The 21,144-nt window shown below is 42.2% G+C and overlaps 1 protein-coding gene across 4 annotated transcripts in view; it reads right to left on the bottom strand.

The window, feature by feature from the left end:
* GTF2IRD1 (GTF2I repeat domain containing 1) overlaps positions 1-21,144 on the bottom strand; it is a 561,920-nt gene that overhangs the window by 322,753 nt on the left and 218,023 nt on the right. For all 4 annotated transcript variants that reach the window (XM_069226907.1, XM_069226904.1, XM_069226906.1 and 1 more), the window contains exons 6-7: positions 17,686-17,869; positions 9,846-10,150 (exon numbers count right to left, since the gene is read on the bottom strand). In XM_069226907.1, the coding sequence (XP_069083008.1) occupies positions 9,846-10,150; positions 17,686-17,869 (489 nt within the window). The remainder of the gene's footprint in view (positions 1-9,845; positions 10,151-17,685; positions 17,870-21,144) is intronic.

The following is a 21,144-nucleotide window of genomic DNA, read 5'->3' as shown; positions in this document are numbered from 1 at the left end:
AGTTTGTCCGGAACTGGCATGGGAGTAGGGTGCTAAAGGACACCTGGCCTTTCCTGACCTCAAAGCACAGCTTGTACTGGAGAAAATCCTCTTGCCAAATTTCTCTATTTGTTTTGAATCACAATCAGGTGGGGTGGTAGGGAAGGTGTTGGGATTTACCTTTCTCGTGAACACCTGCATCACCAAGCTCTCCAGCATAAGACATTGCGAAAGAAAGCTGTGCCTCCTGGCGATGGCAGTGAACAACTTGCCTACTACCAGGTGGTAGTAAACATAGTTTTAACCAAGTGCCCAAGAGGGTATCAGTGAGAACCTCATTAAATGAGCCTCAGAGGGAGTACTCAGTCACAAACGAGTATCCTCTCTGCCAAACTCTGAATAGGGCCTTTAGTCCCAAGGTAAAACCTTTGACTTGGTCGATCGTGGTTTCGGTATCCGTCCTGGCTCCACTGTGGTCAGCCTCAAATCACGCCTAGGTACTGGTCTACTGTGATCAGTTGGCTGTGATTGGCGCCTAACACTTTTTTGTGCTATTTTTATTTAAAACTTTAAAAAGTCATCTCTCTAGCTACCCTTATTGATTTTTGCCTTTTTGGTGTTATTCTAATTTTTAAAATGTACTCTATTTTTCTAATGCAGTTTGGGACTTATATTGTGTTGTGGCATGTTTTGGAACTGCATAAATATTTTACACATTGCCCAATGTAAGCCTGTATGCTCCTTGTCAGAGCTACATTGGGTTTAAGCTCAGGTTTATTTAGCTACTTTGAGCTTCACCCTGACAAGGATTGTGACTATTACTCAAGTTGGGTAGTCATCCCCCCTTGACCAATAAACCCTTTTTCACATATACTATTCCAAAATACCTAACCAATTGAAGGAAAACAGGTACCTCCACAGAAGAGAAACACTACTCTCACATTCTCTTGGTAAGGACATAGAAAACATATGCCCTAACATCTTGCGATGTCAAAGCATTCCCAGTCTGATAGACCTTCTTCCAGGCTTTCATGCCCCTTTTAGGTCTGTTGGGCCACTGTTGCCCTCTAGTAGTTCTGCTAACCCATTCTTGCTTGTCAGCATTCTTCAGAGTTTGTCATGCTTGTTGTAGTCCTCTGGACAGTTATTGCTCCATTGGTGTACAGAGCCATTTATGTATGTGTGTTTTTTTTGCTTTTTTATTACAGCACGCTCTAGACCCAGTGGCACGGTACATAAAAAAGTGTTCTAAACTTAAGAAATCGGTTTTGTTGCATTCCAATTTATTAAGAACAAGTTTCACTTGAATGCTTACACAGAAGCAGTTTGAAGAGTTAAATTTCCATGCAGTCTATGATTCCTTATTCTCTCCTTGTCAGGATCGGGAGGGTGCATTCCATAGATGGCAGTCCAGCCTCACAATAGTTTTCATGCGCAATCATCACTTCTTGATTTGCCATGTCTAGTTATTCAGAAAGTTCAGATGAAAAAGAGAGATCTTGTGAATTATAGCCTCACTAAGCCTTTCTAGTATCAGCTGCCATCTTTCCCAAACCTCCAAGAATGGAGGGTGAAATTATATTTTGGGCAACAATGAGGATATGCTGACATTAGGGGGTCATTAAGAGTTTGGCGGTGGGCGCCCACCAAACTCTTCCCGCACTCAGACCGCCTGTGCGGCCTGAACCCCGCCAACATTAATAGGACTTTACCACAGGACTGGCAGCCAGAAACAGTGTTTCTGCCCGCCGGCCCTGCGGTGAACAGGGCCTTAATAGTGATGCCGGTTCCTAATGGAGCCGGCGCCAATGTGGCTGTGCAGTGGGTACAGCAGCACCCGACACGCATTCCACTGCCCGAGGGCCCCTGCACTGCCCATGCCAAGTGCATGGGCAGTGAAGGGGACGTCCGAGTCCCTCATTCCGCCAGCCTTTCCATAGCGATGTGAACCGCCATGGAAAGGATGGTTGATGGGGAATCCTAATCCCCAGGGTGGCGCTGCAAGCAGCGCTGCCCTGGAGGAAGTGAAACCACCAGGACCGCCAGACTGCCAGCTTGCGGCAGCCTGCCGGTGTCAGTGGTCTGACTGTGGCGGCTCCGCCACGGTCATAATGTGTCCCAGTGACCGCCAGACTCATAATGACCACCATAGTATGCAATTATGTAAAGATGTTATTGCTCATTGTGGCAAAGAAGCTGTCAGCCCTGTACAGTCATGTCCTCTGCCCATTAGTGGTCTGCTAGAATGCCCTTGCCCTTGAGGGATCTGTCAGGCTGTTGTTGCTAGTTAGTGATGTTCTGGTTGGATCTTGCCCACCTGTGGTCTGTCTGTCATTGAGCTGAAGTTGGATCGCCACCTGCCTGAGCAGTTTTGTCAGTGGACCTCAGAGAAAAATTGAAATCAACAAAACCACAGTTCTCACAGACTGGAAGAATCAGAGAATAACAGAAAGCCAGAACCAGAACGTCTTAAGAACTGAATAAAAAAATAAAAGACAGTAGCTTTCAAGACAAGCCTCCCTTCAGAATTTATCAACAAGAAAAAAATACAAAGCTACTTTCAAACTGACAGACCTTAAAGCCTGCTCACCACTCAGACTACCACAATCAGTAATTTATCGCTCACACACAGAGCATATACAAACAACCACACAGGTGACTCACTAGAACAACCACCAATCAAACATACTCACCTCTGGCACCGTTGAGATCAACAGCTGTTCAAGGGGCAGAAACTGTCAAGTGTCCACTCAGTACAGTTCACATGCTACAGCAGACATTCTCAAACCTTATTTCACATTTCCTGGCAGACTACATATTAATTCAGTGGCCACTGTGCTGAGTTCAAGTGCCCTGTGCCGAACCCCAACGTTTTATAAGATTATGCCTTTTTGCAATCAGTCCAATCTCTGGCAAAAGGGCATTCAGGCAAAAACTCTTACATTGGGTGGCACACCACTCGACATCTCAAATTGTAAAAAGCATCACTCATTCTCATTCATTCAATTCTTATGCTGTCAGGATGGCATGGCTACATTAGTGCCTTGTGACTGTGTTTGGAGGATTTGGCCTTTCAATGACTTTGTAACTGTAGTATGTTTCTGCTGTTGGCCATGAAGAAAAATATGGTGCTTTAAAGTTTGAGAAGTATGATCTTGTTGCAGCACAGTGTCATCCTGTGACATTGCCATTACAACTTGTCATTCGGTGATACTGATGTAAGCACATGGTGTTGTCAGGTCTTTTTTTCTTAATTGAGGTTTTCAAAGAACAATAAAATACGGAAAACAGTAATTCCTGGCAGCTGAATTTTAAAGGTTTTTAGTGCAAAACTTCTTGCGAGAATTCACATCCACATGGGCAAAAAGGGTCATGTCCCTGCCCCAGAATCAAGAACAGCATGTTGAATGAGCAGTTTATCCATCAGCACAATTATTACACATAGGTTTGTGCTTCTGCAATATCAGAGTTCCCGATGCAATGATTATACAACCACTGTTACCAATACTACACCATTGTTAACATCAGGTGTTTAAACACTGAAAAATTCCCAGGTGTTCCCTGTGGTATAGAGATTTTCACAGCAATCATTGTTACCATAATTATTTCTGCTGATAATCTGGAACTTGTCAGCCTTATTCTGAGGACATATTTTGCAGATTTGACCTGGTGGATGGAGCCCAAGAAACACCTGAGATAATTCTGAATATACTGCATTTCTCAGAATTCTCAATTTGGCCAGGAACTCCAGAAACTCATGTTTCCATCCAAAATCTGGTTAGACTTGAAAGAGGGTGTAAAGTTAAGAGTTAGTATATTGTTACTTTGATGTAATAACCCATATGTCAGATTCAAACTTAGTAGCCTATATCACAGCTTCCACCACAGTGTATTTGGTCTCAGTTATAAAATGGAACCTGAGCAACAATCCTCCAATCAGTGAGTTCCTGATTCCATTCATCATCTGTTGTAGTTGGATTCACGTATACAGTTTCCACCTCTGTATAATCCTCAATGCTGTACAGTTATTATTCTAATTTATTAAGGATCTCTTACTTGGACAGGACAGTTCATTGCTTATGACTTCAATGAAGGTTATCCTGGAGGAGAACTAGCATTTCAGATAAGTAAAACCTCGGTTTGATATAAATGGTCTATGCAATATAAAATATACAAACGCCAAAGCGCCACAACCTCCTAATCAATTGGTACCATTCGTGCTTTCTTGGCTCCGTGGCCACCCCACCCAACAGGAAGAAAAAAAATAATCAATGGCATCACCGTCCCTGACTTGCAGTTGCCCTGATAACTCAGACAGCAGCAAGTTCAGAGTGGACCTTTGCCTGCTCCACAATTTAGGCTTCCCCTTCTTCTCAACATACCAGAGGACAAGGAGTAGTGTTCCAAGCCTAGCTTTAGCTCATGCATCTCTTGCCGTTTAGCTCCTCAGAGTGTACGACCTGCAGACGAGTATCCATATCATCATTCTCTCTTGAAGGATGGTTTTTACCTAGATGGTTCCTCAGTGATTGATCATGGCAATGCAGTGGGTGACACTGTCAATTCATTTTTAAATCCAATTTCTACTAACATATTCTCAGAGGCTTTGAACCCTCTTTGAAATGTTTGTAATGAGATAACCTCGAATTTGGTGAAGAAGAAATACCATAAGTTGGTGAGCAAGAGAACTCTTGATTCATAGAATCTGGATGTTGGATATTTATGCCTATAATTTTTTGTAAGCATCCATCCCATTTTGCTGCGAGTGCCACTGTGCAGTTTTATTAAAGCAATGACTCTATTCTGGCATTTCTCTCTTGCTAGAATGTCTGCCCCTACCTGGATGATTGTCTGGCAATAGACCCTTTTTGAGGTGAATTAGCCTTTCTCAGGTAGGGCATGGTTCTGTGATGTGTATGTTACAAGGCAAGAGATTTCTTAGAGATTCCTTGTTGATCAGTTAGAAGAGGAGCTCTGCAAAAATACATCTTATATTTTGAGCATTTGCCATACATTTAAAGGAAAGGGTAATAAATCCCAGATTCTAACTGACACCCAGCCATGAATTTAAGGCAAATGGCAAATAATCCTAGATTACTATCAACAACCAGCTTGGCATTGACATGGCTGCCTTTTGGACCTACGTTTTTGAGAACAGGTAGTGTTTTGATGGAAACTTCTAACCACAGATTTCTCATCTAGTGAATATTCTCCAGGTGTCAAACTGGATCCTAAAACTTTAAAACAATACTCCTGTAAGCTGGTATGTGGCCACATGTGTAAAGTGATGAGCGAAGCAGAATATAAAGGCAACCCATGCATGCTGATATAAGTTCCTTTCTTTTTTGCTCCTTCAGATGTGGATCCAAAGCTTAGCCTTGGTCGTCATGACACATTTTCAGTTACAAATTACCAGTATGCAAGAGAAAATGTCAAACTCTTAAGACAAAAGGATTCGCACTGTGCAGGTCTGTTGCAAAGTGTGTCTTCGGTGCCTTGGTGTGGGGCATGATTCTAAGATTTGTGATGACTGTGCCCAGATGGCACATACTGGACTGCAAGGCAAAGCTTTATGTCACCAAACATAAGACTCAGGCCCGTAACCAGTCGAAGTTGAGAGGATGGTACCGTTCCCACTCCTGAAGTAATTTCTTTGGCAGTTCATCGTTGTGTTCGAAGTCTTCAGGTAAGTCCAAGAAAAAGTATAAGAAGTTGAAGTAGGACATAACCCTTTCTTGCCACTCTCAGACTTCAGAAGACTGTGCATTTTTGGCACTTTCTTGGTTTCCTGTCACGCCTTCGTGCTCCAAGGATCCTGGAGCCTCAGGTAGGGCTACTGCTGGTGGATCCACCATCTGTGCCTCTCGAACCCGCATCGTGTTCAGCACCGGCACTAACTTCAGTTTCAAACCCCATCGTCTGTGGTGCTTCTCCCTCACCCTCCCTAACCCTCCACCCCCTCACTCATCCCCACAACACACACACATTGATGTCGGAGGAGTTCTTGTGCTGTTTGACTCTGGGTAGACTGCCCCACAACTCTGACTGAGGCCGTGCATGATTGCACAACTCCCATGGGGGTACTGCCACCTAGTACTCTTTCTTACTCTGATACCTTGCCCTTACAATGCAGTAGTGTCCAAACCTTGCAAGATCTTGTTGGCTCTGACTCACATAATGACAACTTTGATAAAGAGGAAGATTGTATTCTCCAATATGATGAGTAAAATTGTTATGAAGAACTACAAGATGCCAGTGGCCTTGGTTCTTCTCCAGATGCTGGCATTGTTTTTCCTCCTGAGCCTGTCACTGAAGAAAGCTCCTCCTTTGCCATAGTTATGCACAGTGGGGCGGAAGTATTAGCCCTACAGTTGCAGACTATGGAAGTAAAGACTAATGTTCTGGCAGAGGTACTAAAGCCCAGTCAAGCACCTACAAAGCCTCTCATTTAGAGTTGGGAAGAACTTCAGCATCTTGATGGCGGACACTTCATTGTCCCTGCCTGCATACACCTCTGACAGCCCAGCCGAATAATGGCCATCTGAGGTTTTGCCATTTGTTCATCTGATGGGAAAATGGAAAGTGGAAAGTTTTCTCTGTTTGTCACCATCAGGTAAAACCTAGAGGTAAGGGGCAGAGAAAACTCACCACCTCACCATGAGAGAAAAATCCCATGAGGTGGGGAGGAAGGAACACTGCTTTTTTTATTTCCAAAAATAAAACCCCGCCTTCGGATTTTGTTTTTGAAAATAAAATAAAAAAGTTTTAAAGTTAGATGAATGGTTCAGTCATGTTCATGGAGCTGTCCGTCAAACCTTCAAAGCATTTGTAGGAACCGCTGTGATGGTGTTTCCTGGAAATGCAAGAGATGTCAGCTGGACATCTGTAAATATGGCTGGCAGAGTACCCTTGCAATGGCAGGAGTAAAGCACTCTGCTTTGGTGACGGTACTTAATCCACCCGTCAAAGTCTAAATCAGGCCCTTAGCCTAAACAATGGAACTTGAAAATCTTCAGTGAGGCAAGGCAGCAGGTGGTAGCCCAAGAGGGCTCCCCGAGGTCAGACAGCCACTAGATGCGGTGAAGCTGTTGGTTTCGGTGGGAATAAATCTGAAGGGGGAGAAATTTGAATTTCCCACCCAGGGAAATCCTCTTGCCAGCCAGATTCCCTTGGTGCCTTCCCCGGGTCATGATTTGATGACTTGGTCACTTTTTTCAGAGCTCAGAATCCGTCAGTAGGCAAGGGTATAGGCTGTAACCGAAGATGGCTCCATGAGGTCCGATACCTCATTCATGAGCTCACGCTGGATAAGATGTGAAGCTCTTAGAAGGAGAAACTTGAATCTTGAGGGCAGCTGAAAAAGGCAGATCAGCTTGGCAGTTCTGCCCTGGCCCGTAGGAAGTCTTGAAGTTGAAATATTCATAGGTTTTATGGGGTGGTAGAAGAAGTACGGCTAGGCACATTCAAGGGTTCAAAGACCTCATAAACAGCGTTTGAGGATCAGTACTCACTCCTTGGGCAGCTGTGCAGTTGCAGGAAAAATCCTCCTGCAGCTTGTTGTTCCCTGTAGCTTGAAAAGGAGGTCAGCCTTTTGACTCTTGGAGTCCACTTCTTCATCATCGGTACATGAGGGAGCAGATCCAATCTTTCAGGTCACAGACAGCAGGTTCAGTCCTCTCTGGATCTTCCCCAGGTCCAACAGTGTTCTGAAAAAGATGCCAGATGATACCATAATCATTCTGGATACTAGCCTGTGGATGGGGGTGACTCTTGGCCTCACTAACTGATGAGGTAAAGGCTGCCAGGGGTAACCCTACCCACATTTCCTGCGGTTCCTGTCTGACCCAAAGTATCCCTCACTCCTCAACTCCAAAATGGTGAAATTCTTCTAGAGGTGTGGCCTAGGTAATAAACAGCCTCTCCTTTGTGGTCACTCCAAACTAATTCTGGGGGAAGCTCACCTCCCACTGGGCTTGGTGCCTGCCTGACTGGGTGAACAAAGGAAGAGGCCTTTCTAGGTGTCTTCTGACGTGTCTGTGACAGGTGTAGACCCTCTGAAGTAAATTAAGTTCCTGGGCAGAGCTTAAATGGTCACCCTGCCAGATGAACAAAAACACCCAAAAACGCCTCCCTACACCCAGGCCTTTTTCACTGCTCAGAGAGGCAGTTTTCACTCCTCATTCAGGGCCATTCATCAGTTGGGTGGCAGTCAGAAGGCTCATGTAAGTTAGCCTTTAGGAGCTTTAGGCAGGGCAAAGGTAAGTTTTGAAAAGTTACTCTTCCTTAATATTTATAAAACGTCTGACTTCACCAGTAAATTGCCCTTTTAATAAATATTAAAAACTGTTTGAATCATGCGTCCAGCTAGTATCTGCCCTCAGATAGCAGAATTAATAGTTAATGTTGCTTCCCATGTTTCTTTTTGGATCAGCCAGCCTTCCTACAATGAAAATAGCTTTAGCTAGTCACTGTAACAACATTGTAACATTACATTTCTAAATGGCCTGTGTTTAAATAGCAGTCACATTGTGAGCTACAAAGCCTACTTAGGAGTGACTTATTAACATTTAAAAGGAAGGTTTAGATCTGTCAAAAGAGTTTATGCTGACAAGACGAATTGCAGTTTTTACACTGCTCCATTCAGGCTAAAATGGTAGGCCTGAAATCCGGCTTGCACGGACACTGCAATGGCTGACACAAAGGGTGCTGCAGTCCATCAGTGGCATTTAACTTCCAGGCCCCATGTACACTTTTTACCATATATTACAGGCTTATATGCTAGTTAAAAAGGTCAATTAGGAGTACACCAAATCAACCAAATTAAAAGAGGGAATACAGGGTCTTTTCTGCTCATTGACAGGAGTGAAGTGCAGAGTTCTAAAGCCAGCAAACATATAGGATTCGGCAAAAGGTCAAAAATCTGGAATGACAACACAGAAATGACAGATTTTCTACAAGCACAAGGTCTAATGTGCAGAGAGTTCAACAGCCAGCAAAAACAGATAGGGCAAAAATCATGTGGTACACAACGCAAAAGAGAATCACTTCCAACAGTATTCTCAAACAACGTCAAATGCACCAAAATGTGGAGCACTACATCGCTATCACTACATTGTGCGACATTATACTTTTCAAATTAACAAATATAAAATAGTTAAGTGGAATGGTTAATTAATAACAGCTTAGTGTAAGGGAAACTTCAATACTTAAAAAAATGGGAGAGCTCCTCCCGCCACCCTCAAGATGATGTAATAATCCACAAGCAGTGGTGGTGGTGATTTAGTTTCCCACAAAAGTGTCACTCAATAAAGTGAAACACAACCATTAGAACACAGTTCTTAAGTGTCCTTATACAGAAAATTAGCCCCTTCGTAGCTCCTAACACCATAGTTACCATGAGTATCTGACAGGATATAACCTCTCTACTTGTAAATGAATAAGCACCAACACTCCGAAAAGCTTGGAGGATCCATGGCCATTACTGACAGTAACTTTTCTCCTGGGCTGAGACCTGGCATTGTAAGTCATAAAGAAGAATTTTCAAACAGAGGAAATAACTACCCCACCCCAGCAACTGGGCTACACTACTATCCTGTTATTAACTATTGACAGTCTACATTTTATATGTTGCTGCAGTAGAACAGCAGAAATGTTTGCAGCTTCTTCCAGAATCAATCATTTGATAACTTCCTGATTTCCATCTGATCAATTCCTTAGCAAAGGGCATACAATATTGTACTAGCCTGGCAATATCCCAACCATACAAAGACAGAAAAACACGCCTCAGTTGTGTAGAGGGATCACACTGCACAATTTTGGGTGGGCATACAAAATATCCAAGAGAGCATGCTAAATTAAGTAATTACCACAAGAATCTATGTAGTTATGTAAGGCAGAGGTCTTCTGTTCTTCCGGTGCTCTGGAGAGGAGCATCTCACTGGCAGCATTCAGTTCATGGAGGCTGCTGGGCGCTTCTTGCTTAAGGTGAAGGTGGTTCGGTAGAGGCATGCCATAGATTACATTATTCAAAGCTCCAGTGGATGAGGGATCGTGATTGACAGATTTGTTGACCTGAGGGCTGAGGCAGGAGTCCTGACTGGGTTTGGAGGTTAAGGCAGCACAGTTCAGATCTACTCCAGATGGCAGCTCTCTGCTGGACTCATCTACCAACCTGAACATGAAGATAAGGGTGACATCAGTTTTGTGGTCAAATGTAAAGACTTGATGCACGCTAACACACATTCAGGGGCACAAGCGCGCGCACACACACACACACACACACACTTACATTCATATAGGTGTGACAAAACCAATGCTTTATGTTTAGAAGCATTTCCCCTCATTCTAAGACTCCTATGACCCTGTTCTGTCAATGCATCGGTAGCACTAAATCACTCTGTCCCCGTAGTGCGAATGTGTAGTTTTATTCTCTACTGTGAGGCACACCTATCACAAAGCAACTCTGGACTCTCGGCTACAACCCTGAAACTCTTTCTCCATAGCCCTGTCTTGCCCAACTGGTGGAGCTCGATTGTAAAAACACAACATCATGTTTGCTCTGCAGCCTTCTCTAAATTTTGCACGACCGGACTTTGCAGTGCACAAGCATTGCTCGCTGTTCTTCGTGGTCTTCCATGTTTGCATTAGCTGGTCTGACTCCATCTTCTAGTTTTGCAAATACTATTCAAAAGCTCAGAGAGAGGTACTCAGATAAAAGCAGCATCAGAGTCACTTTATTACTTACTAAGGTTCTCTTGTGATGACATGATTTAAGGATATCAAAAGACAACAACTCTAGTGACTAGAGTGAAAATAATAATGGCTCTTACAGTTGTGATATCATACAACACAGCGTACTCCTATGTATTAACTCCTTTCTTTTTATTCTCTTTGGCCCAGATGTACAAAGGCCTTTTGCATTTCTCAAGGCCTTTTTGGAATCGCCATATGGAGTTTCTACCTGTAGAAATCACATTTGGCGATCACCTAAATAGGAAATCGCAAATAGGGATTTCCTACATGCGAGATCTTGGCACATGTACAAACATTTCCTAAAAGCAAAATGAGCATTTAGGAAATGCAATTAACATCAACTTCAAGTTGGCGGTAACTACGTGCAATTTCAAAAAAGGACCCCAAGATGCTTTTTTGAAAGTGCAATAGAGCACACACATACCCCTTGAGCATATGTGTGCTCTACATGTGCACCACTATTTCTGGGGTGCACCAAGGGGGGGGGGGCTTTTGCCCATAGCCATCCTTGATTTTTCATTTCCCAAATAGCGATTTCCTAATAGAAAATCACTATTTGGGAAATGCAAATCCGCCCCATTGTCTCAAATGGCATGGGATTTCTAATTACCTATGAAGTCGGTATTTAGGAAATGCATTTGTATACATCCGGCCCTTTGTGTTTTATGGGCTTTGTTTCACAGTGTGCTGCTATGCAGAGGGAACCTTTGCTACAGTTCCACTGGTACTCACCTGGCTTCCGGATCTACGACTTAGTGCTGATGCAGCAAGAAGCCGAGTCCAAGCATGGCTGAGTGAGATTATCCCATGAATGCTGCCTACCATATCCCAGAGCACTAAGGACCCATAATACATTAATTAATGGCTATAGTTTACTCAATTCCCAAATCTTTCATGAGCCCTAGAGTGTGCCAACGGGGCACGCACATGACACACAGTAGATATGTACGTTTCAAAGCTGTAACTACAAATATTGAGCATCTCAGATATGGCCGGGCATACGCCCAATATTGTAAACAGACTTTAGTGTTGCTGTTCATTCTCTTTCCTCTCAATAACGGGAAATGTGTGTAACTACACCACAACGACACATTGTCATTTGCCCAGGATCACACAATCTGGTGAGTTGGGAAAGCTTTCACATCTTGATTTCTAGAGCCGGCAACTAAACCAATAAAATGCCAAAAATGTCATAGTTTTGCATTCGTGGCCCAATTACTCCATCACTTGAGAACTCCTGTTCCAGGTCGCTAGATGTTATACCTTAAAAGTAATAGAAAAACAAATACAATTTTTGAGAGCGCACAGCCACCAACCTATACTTAGAGAAACTTAAAGAAGATTAATTATGCTTAATGAACAACCATTTTAGCCTCTTTTATTAACAAAGAGGATCACAGAGAAATATAGTGGGAATGTTATCAGTGGTGGTCAAATTACTCTAACTACTGAAGGGAAAAATACCGCAGCGGTGCAGTCCACTCAACTTGGTTACCGATGTGTGTAAAAATACTCCATATAGTATCTGCTTTAATATAAGACATCCCCGTTACTGAACACAATGATGCCTTTCAAGGGAGGTTGTGCGGCTTCCCAGACTGCACACAGGCCCAATTAGGGGCATGCTACACGCTGCAGCACGCTTCATCAAGAAAATATGACCACACCGACCCCATTATGATCATCCATGTCAGCCCTTCCCACCGTCAAAAACAACCTCAGCTACAAAGCCATCAGGATCATGTTGAGGAGCTTGCCTGGCTGACAAGCTCACCATCTCTGATGGCTTTCTACCCCCCCCCCCCCCCCCCAAGACCACCACCAGACTAGGAAGAAAGAAGTGCAAACAATAAAAAAATACAAGGCAAAACGCCTTCTCCGTCTATGCACCCGGGATCTGGAATAACATCCCCATATCATTCAGGAATGCCCCAAACCAGCTTCAGTTTAGGAGACAGTTGAAAATACACCCCATTTACGAGCACTACAAAGTGAAACAGTAAATTATTCATTTGAATATCTGCCATTGTCCCTGTATAGTAAGCCGCTGGCTTTTGGGAAGGTTTGCAACATATCCAGCTATACATACATACTCAAAACAGGATCAGTGTCAATTTAGTCTAAAAAGGCATACATGCAGTAACCAACGGCTGCAAGAGGAAGCATGGACTTTCTGAAATCACTAAATACCATGATAATGAAGGGAGAATTGATTTAAATGCCCTAGCCCTATTCTTTACCCTGAACCTTATATATGTAACACTGGCAGTATTCTCACCACCTCACCTCATACGTGCAATTAGCAATAATTCAATGGCTGCTTGCAATTCAGTAAAGCATTTTTTCCATCTGGCAGGCCCTATTTTAGGACACTGAGTGAGTACCACAGAAAAATAATTCCATAATAATGGTTGTGATACATAATTGCAATAAAAATAACATGGAGTGTTAATCTTAGTGGAAATAAGCACTGGCAAAATCAATTTGTAGGGCTCATATATCGGACATGAACATTGAAGAAGCTTCCTGAAAGTCATATCATTTCAAGCTCATCAGATGAAAGGGGGAAGCCGATTCCAGGCATTGGCCCCAATACGGAAAAAGATCTACTACTTCTAATTTGTACCCTAAAATTAGGTACCTGTAGAAATTTGTTGTTAGAGGATCTTAGGACTCCAAACGGAGAGCATGAAACAAGGTGATCAGAAGAAATCTGTGGCCGGTCCAGTGATAGGCCCTGTGAACGTTGGTTAAAGAGTTAGACATAACTTGTTTCATCTAAAGGAAACCAGTGAAGATCTCTTAACCCTTTGCTGGTGGATATACGCTGGGATAGTGTGAGCATAAGTCTAACTGCAGCATTTTGGACGACCTAAAGCCTCATAATTAGGTATTTAGGGATGCCTATATGAAGACTATTACAACAGTCTAATCTTGAAGTGATTAAGATATAAACAAATGTTTCCCTAGCCTCTAGAGTGAGAAAATCCAAAAATATTTTCAAGGACTTGATCAAAGAGAACACGTCCCTGACAATAGTAAACACCTGTTGACGAAAAAAAGGTTGATTTAAAAAAAAAAAAGAACACTCCTAAATCTCTAGCTGGCTCTGTAGGACGAAGGAGCTTAGAAATATCGTCTGGCCACTAGCAGAAAACTGATTACGATTTCAAAACAAGCATTTACAATGCAACGGGTCTCGCGTTTGCTCATGTTAGAGCTGATCGCGTTGTAAACTCCTAACCCGACTTTTCATCTATCGGGCAAAAGTGCATTTATGTAAGTAACCGAAAAAGTGAAATTAACTATGTAAAGCGCTCGACTTCTGCCAAGCGAGATCGCGCTCGTAAATTAGAGAAAAAGAAGTCCACGAGCCCGATGGAAAACAGCGAGCCTAGCATGTTTTCTTTACTTGGTCGCTGCGCTCGAGGAGGGCTAGCTACCGGAAAAGGAATGAGTTATGCCTGCCTTCGACTAATGAAAGCAAGCAGATTTTATTAGGGAAGCCCACGAACCAATAGAAAACACTGACGTGAAGTTGACAGGGCTCCGAGCCCTTTCTAAATACAAAAGAGTCTTGCTGCGATACGCATGCGCGAGCGCATGCAACGCAGGCTCGACCCTAAAGAAGGATTTCCGTTTTCTCTGAGCTGCACTTTAACTAGTTACAAGTCATCCAATTGATTACTTGAGGGGCAGTTCTTAAAATTTGACTCAGAATTAGAGCAGTTCTTATTGAGTGACAAAATCACTTTTATATCATCAGCATACAACATAATGGAGATTCCAAAATATTTGATCATGAGAAAATGAGCCTTGGAAGAACACTAATAAAGACATTATTCAGTACTTTAGCCCATGAGTCCTCCACACATGAAGAGAGAAAGTGAAACTGGCAGGCACTGATCAATGAAAAGCAATGTAATGGGAGTGGCCATGAAGCCATCTCATGGTAAGTAATGTGCTGGTCTATTTACTAGCCAGATTGCATTTGTCCAGGATTTCTTCCTTTCTAACCAGTAGTTAAGTGTGTCGAAGGCAGTCATTACATTGACAAAAATAAAAATAGCAACATATCCTTGTTGGAATTTCTGTATGAGTAGATTTTGTAAACTGGAGGTTGGAGTAAAAGAAATAATGATATTCACACTTTGGGATCTAAGTATTTTTCTGACTATTTTTCAAGTCAGATTCCAGAAGAAAAATAATGCCTCTGCTTTGATGGTATGACCATTTCATCAATGCACAATATCTAAATTTATTTTTTAATTCATTAGCATTACAAGTTAGTATCTTGATTAAAACAATTAATCCTGATGACAAACTTTAGATGAAGACATTTTGTAACTTCAAAATACAACTGTGTCTCTTTTATTTTCCACCCATGACTTGTAAACCCCCACCCCAACCTAGGATCCTCCTCTGAGTACCCTTCAACTATCCACTTCTGTCCAAATCGCTCGGGGGATGTAACTGCATACAACTTTCTGATAGTCATAACCTTCACTTCTTACTGGGGTGCTTCACTCACCCCTTATATTAAGAAAACTATAATGTAATGTAATTTAACATAAACAAAAATACCACATCAAAAGGAAAAAACAGTATAGTATATAGATGAAGCACATCAAAAAAGCATCAAAAGGAAAAGCCCATATAGTGCACTGCCCTCATCTTTTCCCAGATTAAGATCAGGCAAAGCGGCATGTACAACTGCATCAACAGGAATATTATCTCATTGAAAATGGTCCTCGCTTTCCTTGTTGTAATGATTCCTGCCAAAACAAATTATGAGCATCTTTTATGTTAGCAAAAATATGAATTTTCCTTTACAGAGATCTTTTAGCTTTGCTTGTTGAGCTAAAGAAGCCTATTCCCAACAGATCTAAAGTACAAACTCATATTCCTGAAATCCTTTAGTCTGCAAGCTGTCTCGATTGTCATGTTGGAGAAAACATGGATTTCAAACTCATTTTCTATTTTAAAAGATTTTCACATAATGGCTTTAGACAAAATGTCTTCCTTTAGCCTGTAATCAGACAAATGTACAAATATTCTGCATGTGAGGACATGGGCTGTGTCTGAACCCTCTGCACCTATATTATAGTCAGGTCCTCAGAGTAATCGGGGAGTATAGAGCCCTTAATTAGTTCTTCAATAAATGCAGTCATGCCTATCCCATCCTCATTGTGTTCAGGGCCCCCATAAAGTGCAGATTATAGTGGCGAGAGTGGTTTTCCACCTCCTCCTGCTTATTTTCTTAGCTGGATTAAGTCTTTCTCGTAGAGCAGCTACTATCCTTGCTGCTTGACTTGCCAGTCCTCCATTTGGGACACACGCTGTTCCACTTCTTCTATTCTACTTAGAATTTGTTCAAGATTCTCATCCAACTACTCAATCGCACATTTAATTCGTCCATTGCTTGAGTTTACATTGCCCTAATTTCTCTGCCTTCTCTTAGTATTGGCTCTAGAAAATGGTGGATGTCCCTGGTTTGGGAGAAGGGGTTTGCATGACAGTTCTACCTTGTTCTCCTGTAGTTATAGTTAAAGAGTCCTCATACCTGCTGTTGACCATACAGGATTCTTGATTAATTACTTCCAGGCAGTGGGGAAAAAAGGGGGACCTCATCAATAATGCAGGCCTGCCTTTGTATTTCGGCACTAGTTTCTGAATCGCCATAAGCCAAAATATTAGCCCCCTCCCTGACTTTAATTCTAAACAAGAAATTAATTTCAATAGGATTTCAGGAGTATTCACCACTGGTCACTTACAATTTTGGGATAAAGGATATGGTTCAAACATTGAGGACTGAGTTTCAGAAAATAAAACTGCAGGTGGTACGTGCTGGTCCAATGAGCTCTCTTCTTCAACTGGGGAAGAAATTACATTTAGACTTCTTAGACTTGCTACAACAGTCTTTCTGTCTCTAAGGGCCTTTTTGCTAGGGGTATAAGAAATTCCTTTGAGTGATCTATATTACATGATTTTGACTCCTTCATGGCAGAGTCTGCAGGTTCTGTTAGAGCTAATCCAAATGTTTTAGGTGTCGCTGGTCCCGGATTACTGCAGCTTTTATTCATCTTGGGAGGCTGGTTTTCTTTTTGCTTTCAGATTATTTGATTGTGAAGAAACCAAGCTTGCTTCTCACAGAGAGCGCTTCTTAGTGAGAACTATCTCTCTTTCAGGTATCGTAGCGCACTTTGGTGTCCATAGGGGAACCTCACAGCCTGTATGGCTAGATTGGAGGATTAACTCCAGTAGCAAGCCACACCCCAGGGCTGACACTGAGCTTAAGAAAGGATAGAATTTATTTTTTACAAAGTGCTTCTTAACATACTTCTGCAGCTCCTAAGCGCTGTCAATAACAAATGTTACTGTTACCCAATTAAATACCATTTAATTTACCAAACTCAGGATCAGAAAAAAGGAAGAGGAGTCTTTCTTAGTGGGATTTGATTTGTGACTTTCAGATTACTTCAAATGCAGCACACACCACTTAACTCCCTGACCTATCCTGCCAGCATACCTCAAAAACAAACCTTCTCTGCACTAGACAAATCGTTGATGGATGGGCAGTGGATTTTCGGGGAGGGTGATTGAGAACTGAATTTTTTTTCAATATAATACAACAATCAATATTCAGTTCTTCCAAACGGAGCATTTTGTCTCTCTGCAGATGACATCATCCTCATCTTCTGATGCAATACAAATAGAAGATACAAGTATACACTGGACTACTCAAACTCCTATTAGGGTCTAATGAGGTTTGACTGAGGATGTATGATCATTTGAACAAAAAACTAATCTTACAAAATCCCAAAATTGGGAGGAAGGGAGCAAAAAGAAGTGGGGACTTAGGGGAAATGTGCCTTTTTGAAATGCATCATATTTAATTTAATAGCTAATTCTACTTCAAGGCACACAAACCTCCCTCTAGGCAGATGCTCTCACCTTTTAAGCCTGAATCGGATCCGGTGGCTTTGCTCCAGAATGGCCATCAGGGTTTTAACATCATAGTCGGTGGGATTTCGTAAGCCGATTCCTTCAGGTAGTCCATGCACAATCAACCATCCGGGGTCCCTCTGAATCTTCTCATAGGGTACTGGCACAACACAGTTTTTCCCTAAAGCCTCACCTGGAGCAAGGACAAAATTATATAAATAAAAGTCGTAGCTCAGCTACTTGATGTATATTGTTAAGGCTCCATACAACAATAACAAGAAAGTAACGCACACACATTCCAGCGAACCACTGCTAAGTACTGTTACTTGAAGCTCAATAGAATGAGAGGAAGGAAGATATGGGGTGAAAAGTGGGTTTCTGACATTTCTAAGTGCTCTGCCTTTACTTCACATGGATTACAAAACGTCACATAGATTTGGAGATGATTTTCTTAACTGCCATTTCTCAGCCTGGCTATGGAGAGAACATTACCTACTGACAGGTGGTTCATTAGGGCACATCTTTAGCCCCAGTGACATCATTGGCTTTAACATCACACAACTATGACCTACATACAGGTGGGACTATGTAGCTGTTTAAAATGCATGGCAAGGCCAACAGGGCTGGCCTTTGGGATCTATTGGTTTTGTCAGTTGTTTTCAGTGCTGCTGTACACCTTGTGCACTTGCAAACATTTTACCAGGGGCCAAAAAGTATGGCCTGTGGCGTGGCTGAGATACACACTGATTCCAGCAGGTTGGGGATCAGGGCAGAGTTGAATGTAAGGTGGGAGTAGGTGTAGCAAAGCATTTACATGGTGTGGATTGTGAGCTGTGGAGTTATTTTAAGAGTTTCTTTCCATACTGCCCTCCAAACTATGCCTCTAGTTTATAAAAGAGGAGCATATTTGACAATACTGTGCTATGCTGTATCTTAGTCGCTATTCATCTAAGACACTTTCGGTTAAACCTTCTCTGCTTGCTAACGCTACCGTTAGCAAGTCAAGTGGGCAAAGGAAGTAACTTGGTTATTGAATCATAATGAAGAAGCATCTAAGGCCTCACAATCTCCATATTCCTTTGGGGTCCGAGTTACAATTCGGAGGATGGTCTATCCTCCGCCAGGGCGATGGAGTAAATTACTCCGTAGCCCTGGCGGAGCTGCCCACACCAAATTATGAAATGTCCACTGGCCTAGCAGACATCTACAGCATGGACAGGAACAGGTGTTGTGCTTGTTCCTGCCAATACATTATAACTTTGCCGTACAGCTCCGTCAAACATGATGGAGCCCTGCTTCAAAGTTACTTTTTTTTTATTTTCACAAAAAAATCCCAAAGCAGGATTTTCCATGATTGTTATTTTATTCGGATTCACTAACATGCCGTTGGTTGAAGAAAATAAGAATAATTTGTCTGTAAATCGTTCCAGCCCAATTTTTGTCTGGCTAAGAAAGATCACATAATTTGCATATAATAAATTTGAAATGTACATAAAAAATATTTTAAGGGCATGCAAGTTTACTGCATCCAGTTCAGGTGTTAAATCAGCTAAAAACAAACTAAACAAGTGTAGAGCCCAAACACAACCTTGTTTCAGGCTCTGAAATGTGTGTAGTTTCATGGATAAAATAGGACCAGCTCCGATTCGCATCCTTACCCAGGTGTCCGTATTTAGCAACTGTATGGCTTTTAGAAGATGAGGTGGGATGATAACTTTTGCCAAAGAAGGCTACATTGCACACAATCAACATATAGTTAACATAACAGAGGTAGAGAGGTTGCATTTTTTGCTTCAGTTTGTCCATTATTAATGATAAAGCCAGAATTTAGTTGCTGTAACTGTCCCTTTAGTAAACCTTGTTTAATCTGGTGGTACAATTTTGTTATCCTCCGCCCACCTTAGCAGATTTATAAGTAGCAGGATAGCAAAATGTTTTGCCTCAATATCTTGGAGGGTAATCAAGCAATAATTTTTGGGTCGATGTCGATTGCCATTCTTAAAAATTAGGTTAATTATGGATTCCCTCCAAGAACCTGGAAGAATCTGTTGTTGTAATGGACAGTTAAATACTGTTGTTAAAGTAGTAGTCCAATACATTGGGTCTGATTTAACCAATGCGTGTGGCAGACCGTTTGTTCCAGGGTCCCCATCCTGCCTGCAGCTTTGAATAACACTGTGTGTTTCTTCTTCCCAAAAAATATACAAAGCATCTTCCCGGTTGTGTGGTGGCATCCTTGTAACATAGGACTGTTCAAAAAGGTAAGATGCAGATTCTACAGAAGAGGATTTAAAATGCTGCATCAGGAACTTGACCCAACTGGCATCAGTTACAAGTGATGGTCCTTCTAAGTAATTGCATAAATGAATAAGTTACTTACCTTCTGTAACACTTTTTATGGTGGCGAATCTATCTAACCGTGGATTCCTCACCTTAGAATATTCCCCAAGCGTCAGACCAGATCTGGGAAACCCCGAGCAGTACCTCTGCGCACTGGTAGGTGGCATCAATCAGCTACGCGTTGGTGTCATCCTCGTCGGAAGTGACATCACAGAGGCCATATGTTTCTTTTGCTACTATTTGTGCACCAAAACGTGGAGCTACATAAAAATCAAAGTTTGATCAATGTGCAGTGTTTAATGGGACATTAAGGGACAAGTTCAAAGAGAGGGGAAGATGGGAGGACTGGTGTGGAACCTGCAGTTAGATAGAGTCTCTATCAGAAAAGGCAATAGCAATGTCAGTAACTTGTTCTTCTGATAGACTTCTAACTGCAGATTTCCCCCTTAGAATAGATACCCAAGCAGTACTTCCTCCGAGGTGGTTCTGCAAACTGCTCAAACAAGAAAATCCAGGAGGACCAAATGGGAAAAATGCCCATTTTATTTCTATTCTCTTTATGATCTGGCTTACTAGGTGACCCTTGTCCAGTAATGGCCTTTCAGTGTCTATTTCCAGTCACTATAGATCATTTGTTGACAGCCATTAACACTTCCATGAGACAAGGGTTGTTTCTGGATCAATTAAAAAAAGAGCGGCAAAACTCCTGCTGAAAAAAAAACTAGGGCTAGATAACGAAGACCCAAAAACTTTAGGCCCATTACTCTGTTACCTCTGATGACTAAGGTGCTAGAAAATCACCTTGCGATCTGGCTGCGAAACCTTCTTGAAAAAAGATGATCTTAGGCAAATATCAGACGTTCATCCCAAGTTCTAAGATGGTTTACCTTGTTTCCTAAAAACAGGTCCCGGTGAGTAACAATGTCGACTGCTTGCTGGCCTGAACGCTCACTGATATGTAGAGTGCGACAGGAGTTAGCCCTATCTTCTGTCCTTTTTTTAATCATACATGCATCCACTGAATAATCAGATCAGGTTCCACTGCTTCGATTGTTTTTGATACTCTGATGATGTTGCTTCTCACATACAATCAAAATTCCAAAAAATCCACTGGTAGGCTACAACACT

The sequence above is a fragment of the Pleurodeles waltl genome, chromosome 3_2, assembly GCF_031143425.1.
Source record: "Pleurodeles waltl isolate 20211129_DDA chromosome 3_2, aPleWal1.hap1.20221129, whole genome shotgun sequence".
Classification (NCBI taxonomy): Eukaryota; Metazoa; Chordata; class Amphibia; order Caudata; family Salamandridae; genus Pleurodeles; species Pleurodeles waltl.
This window is presented reverse-complemented; position numbering and strand designations above follow the sequence as displayed.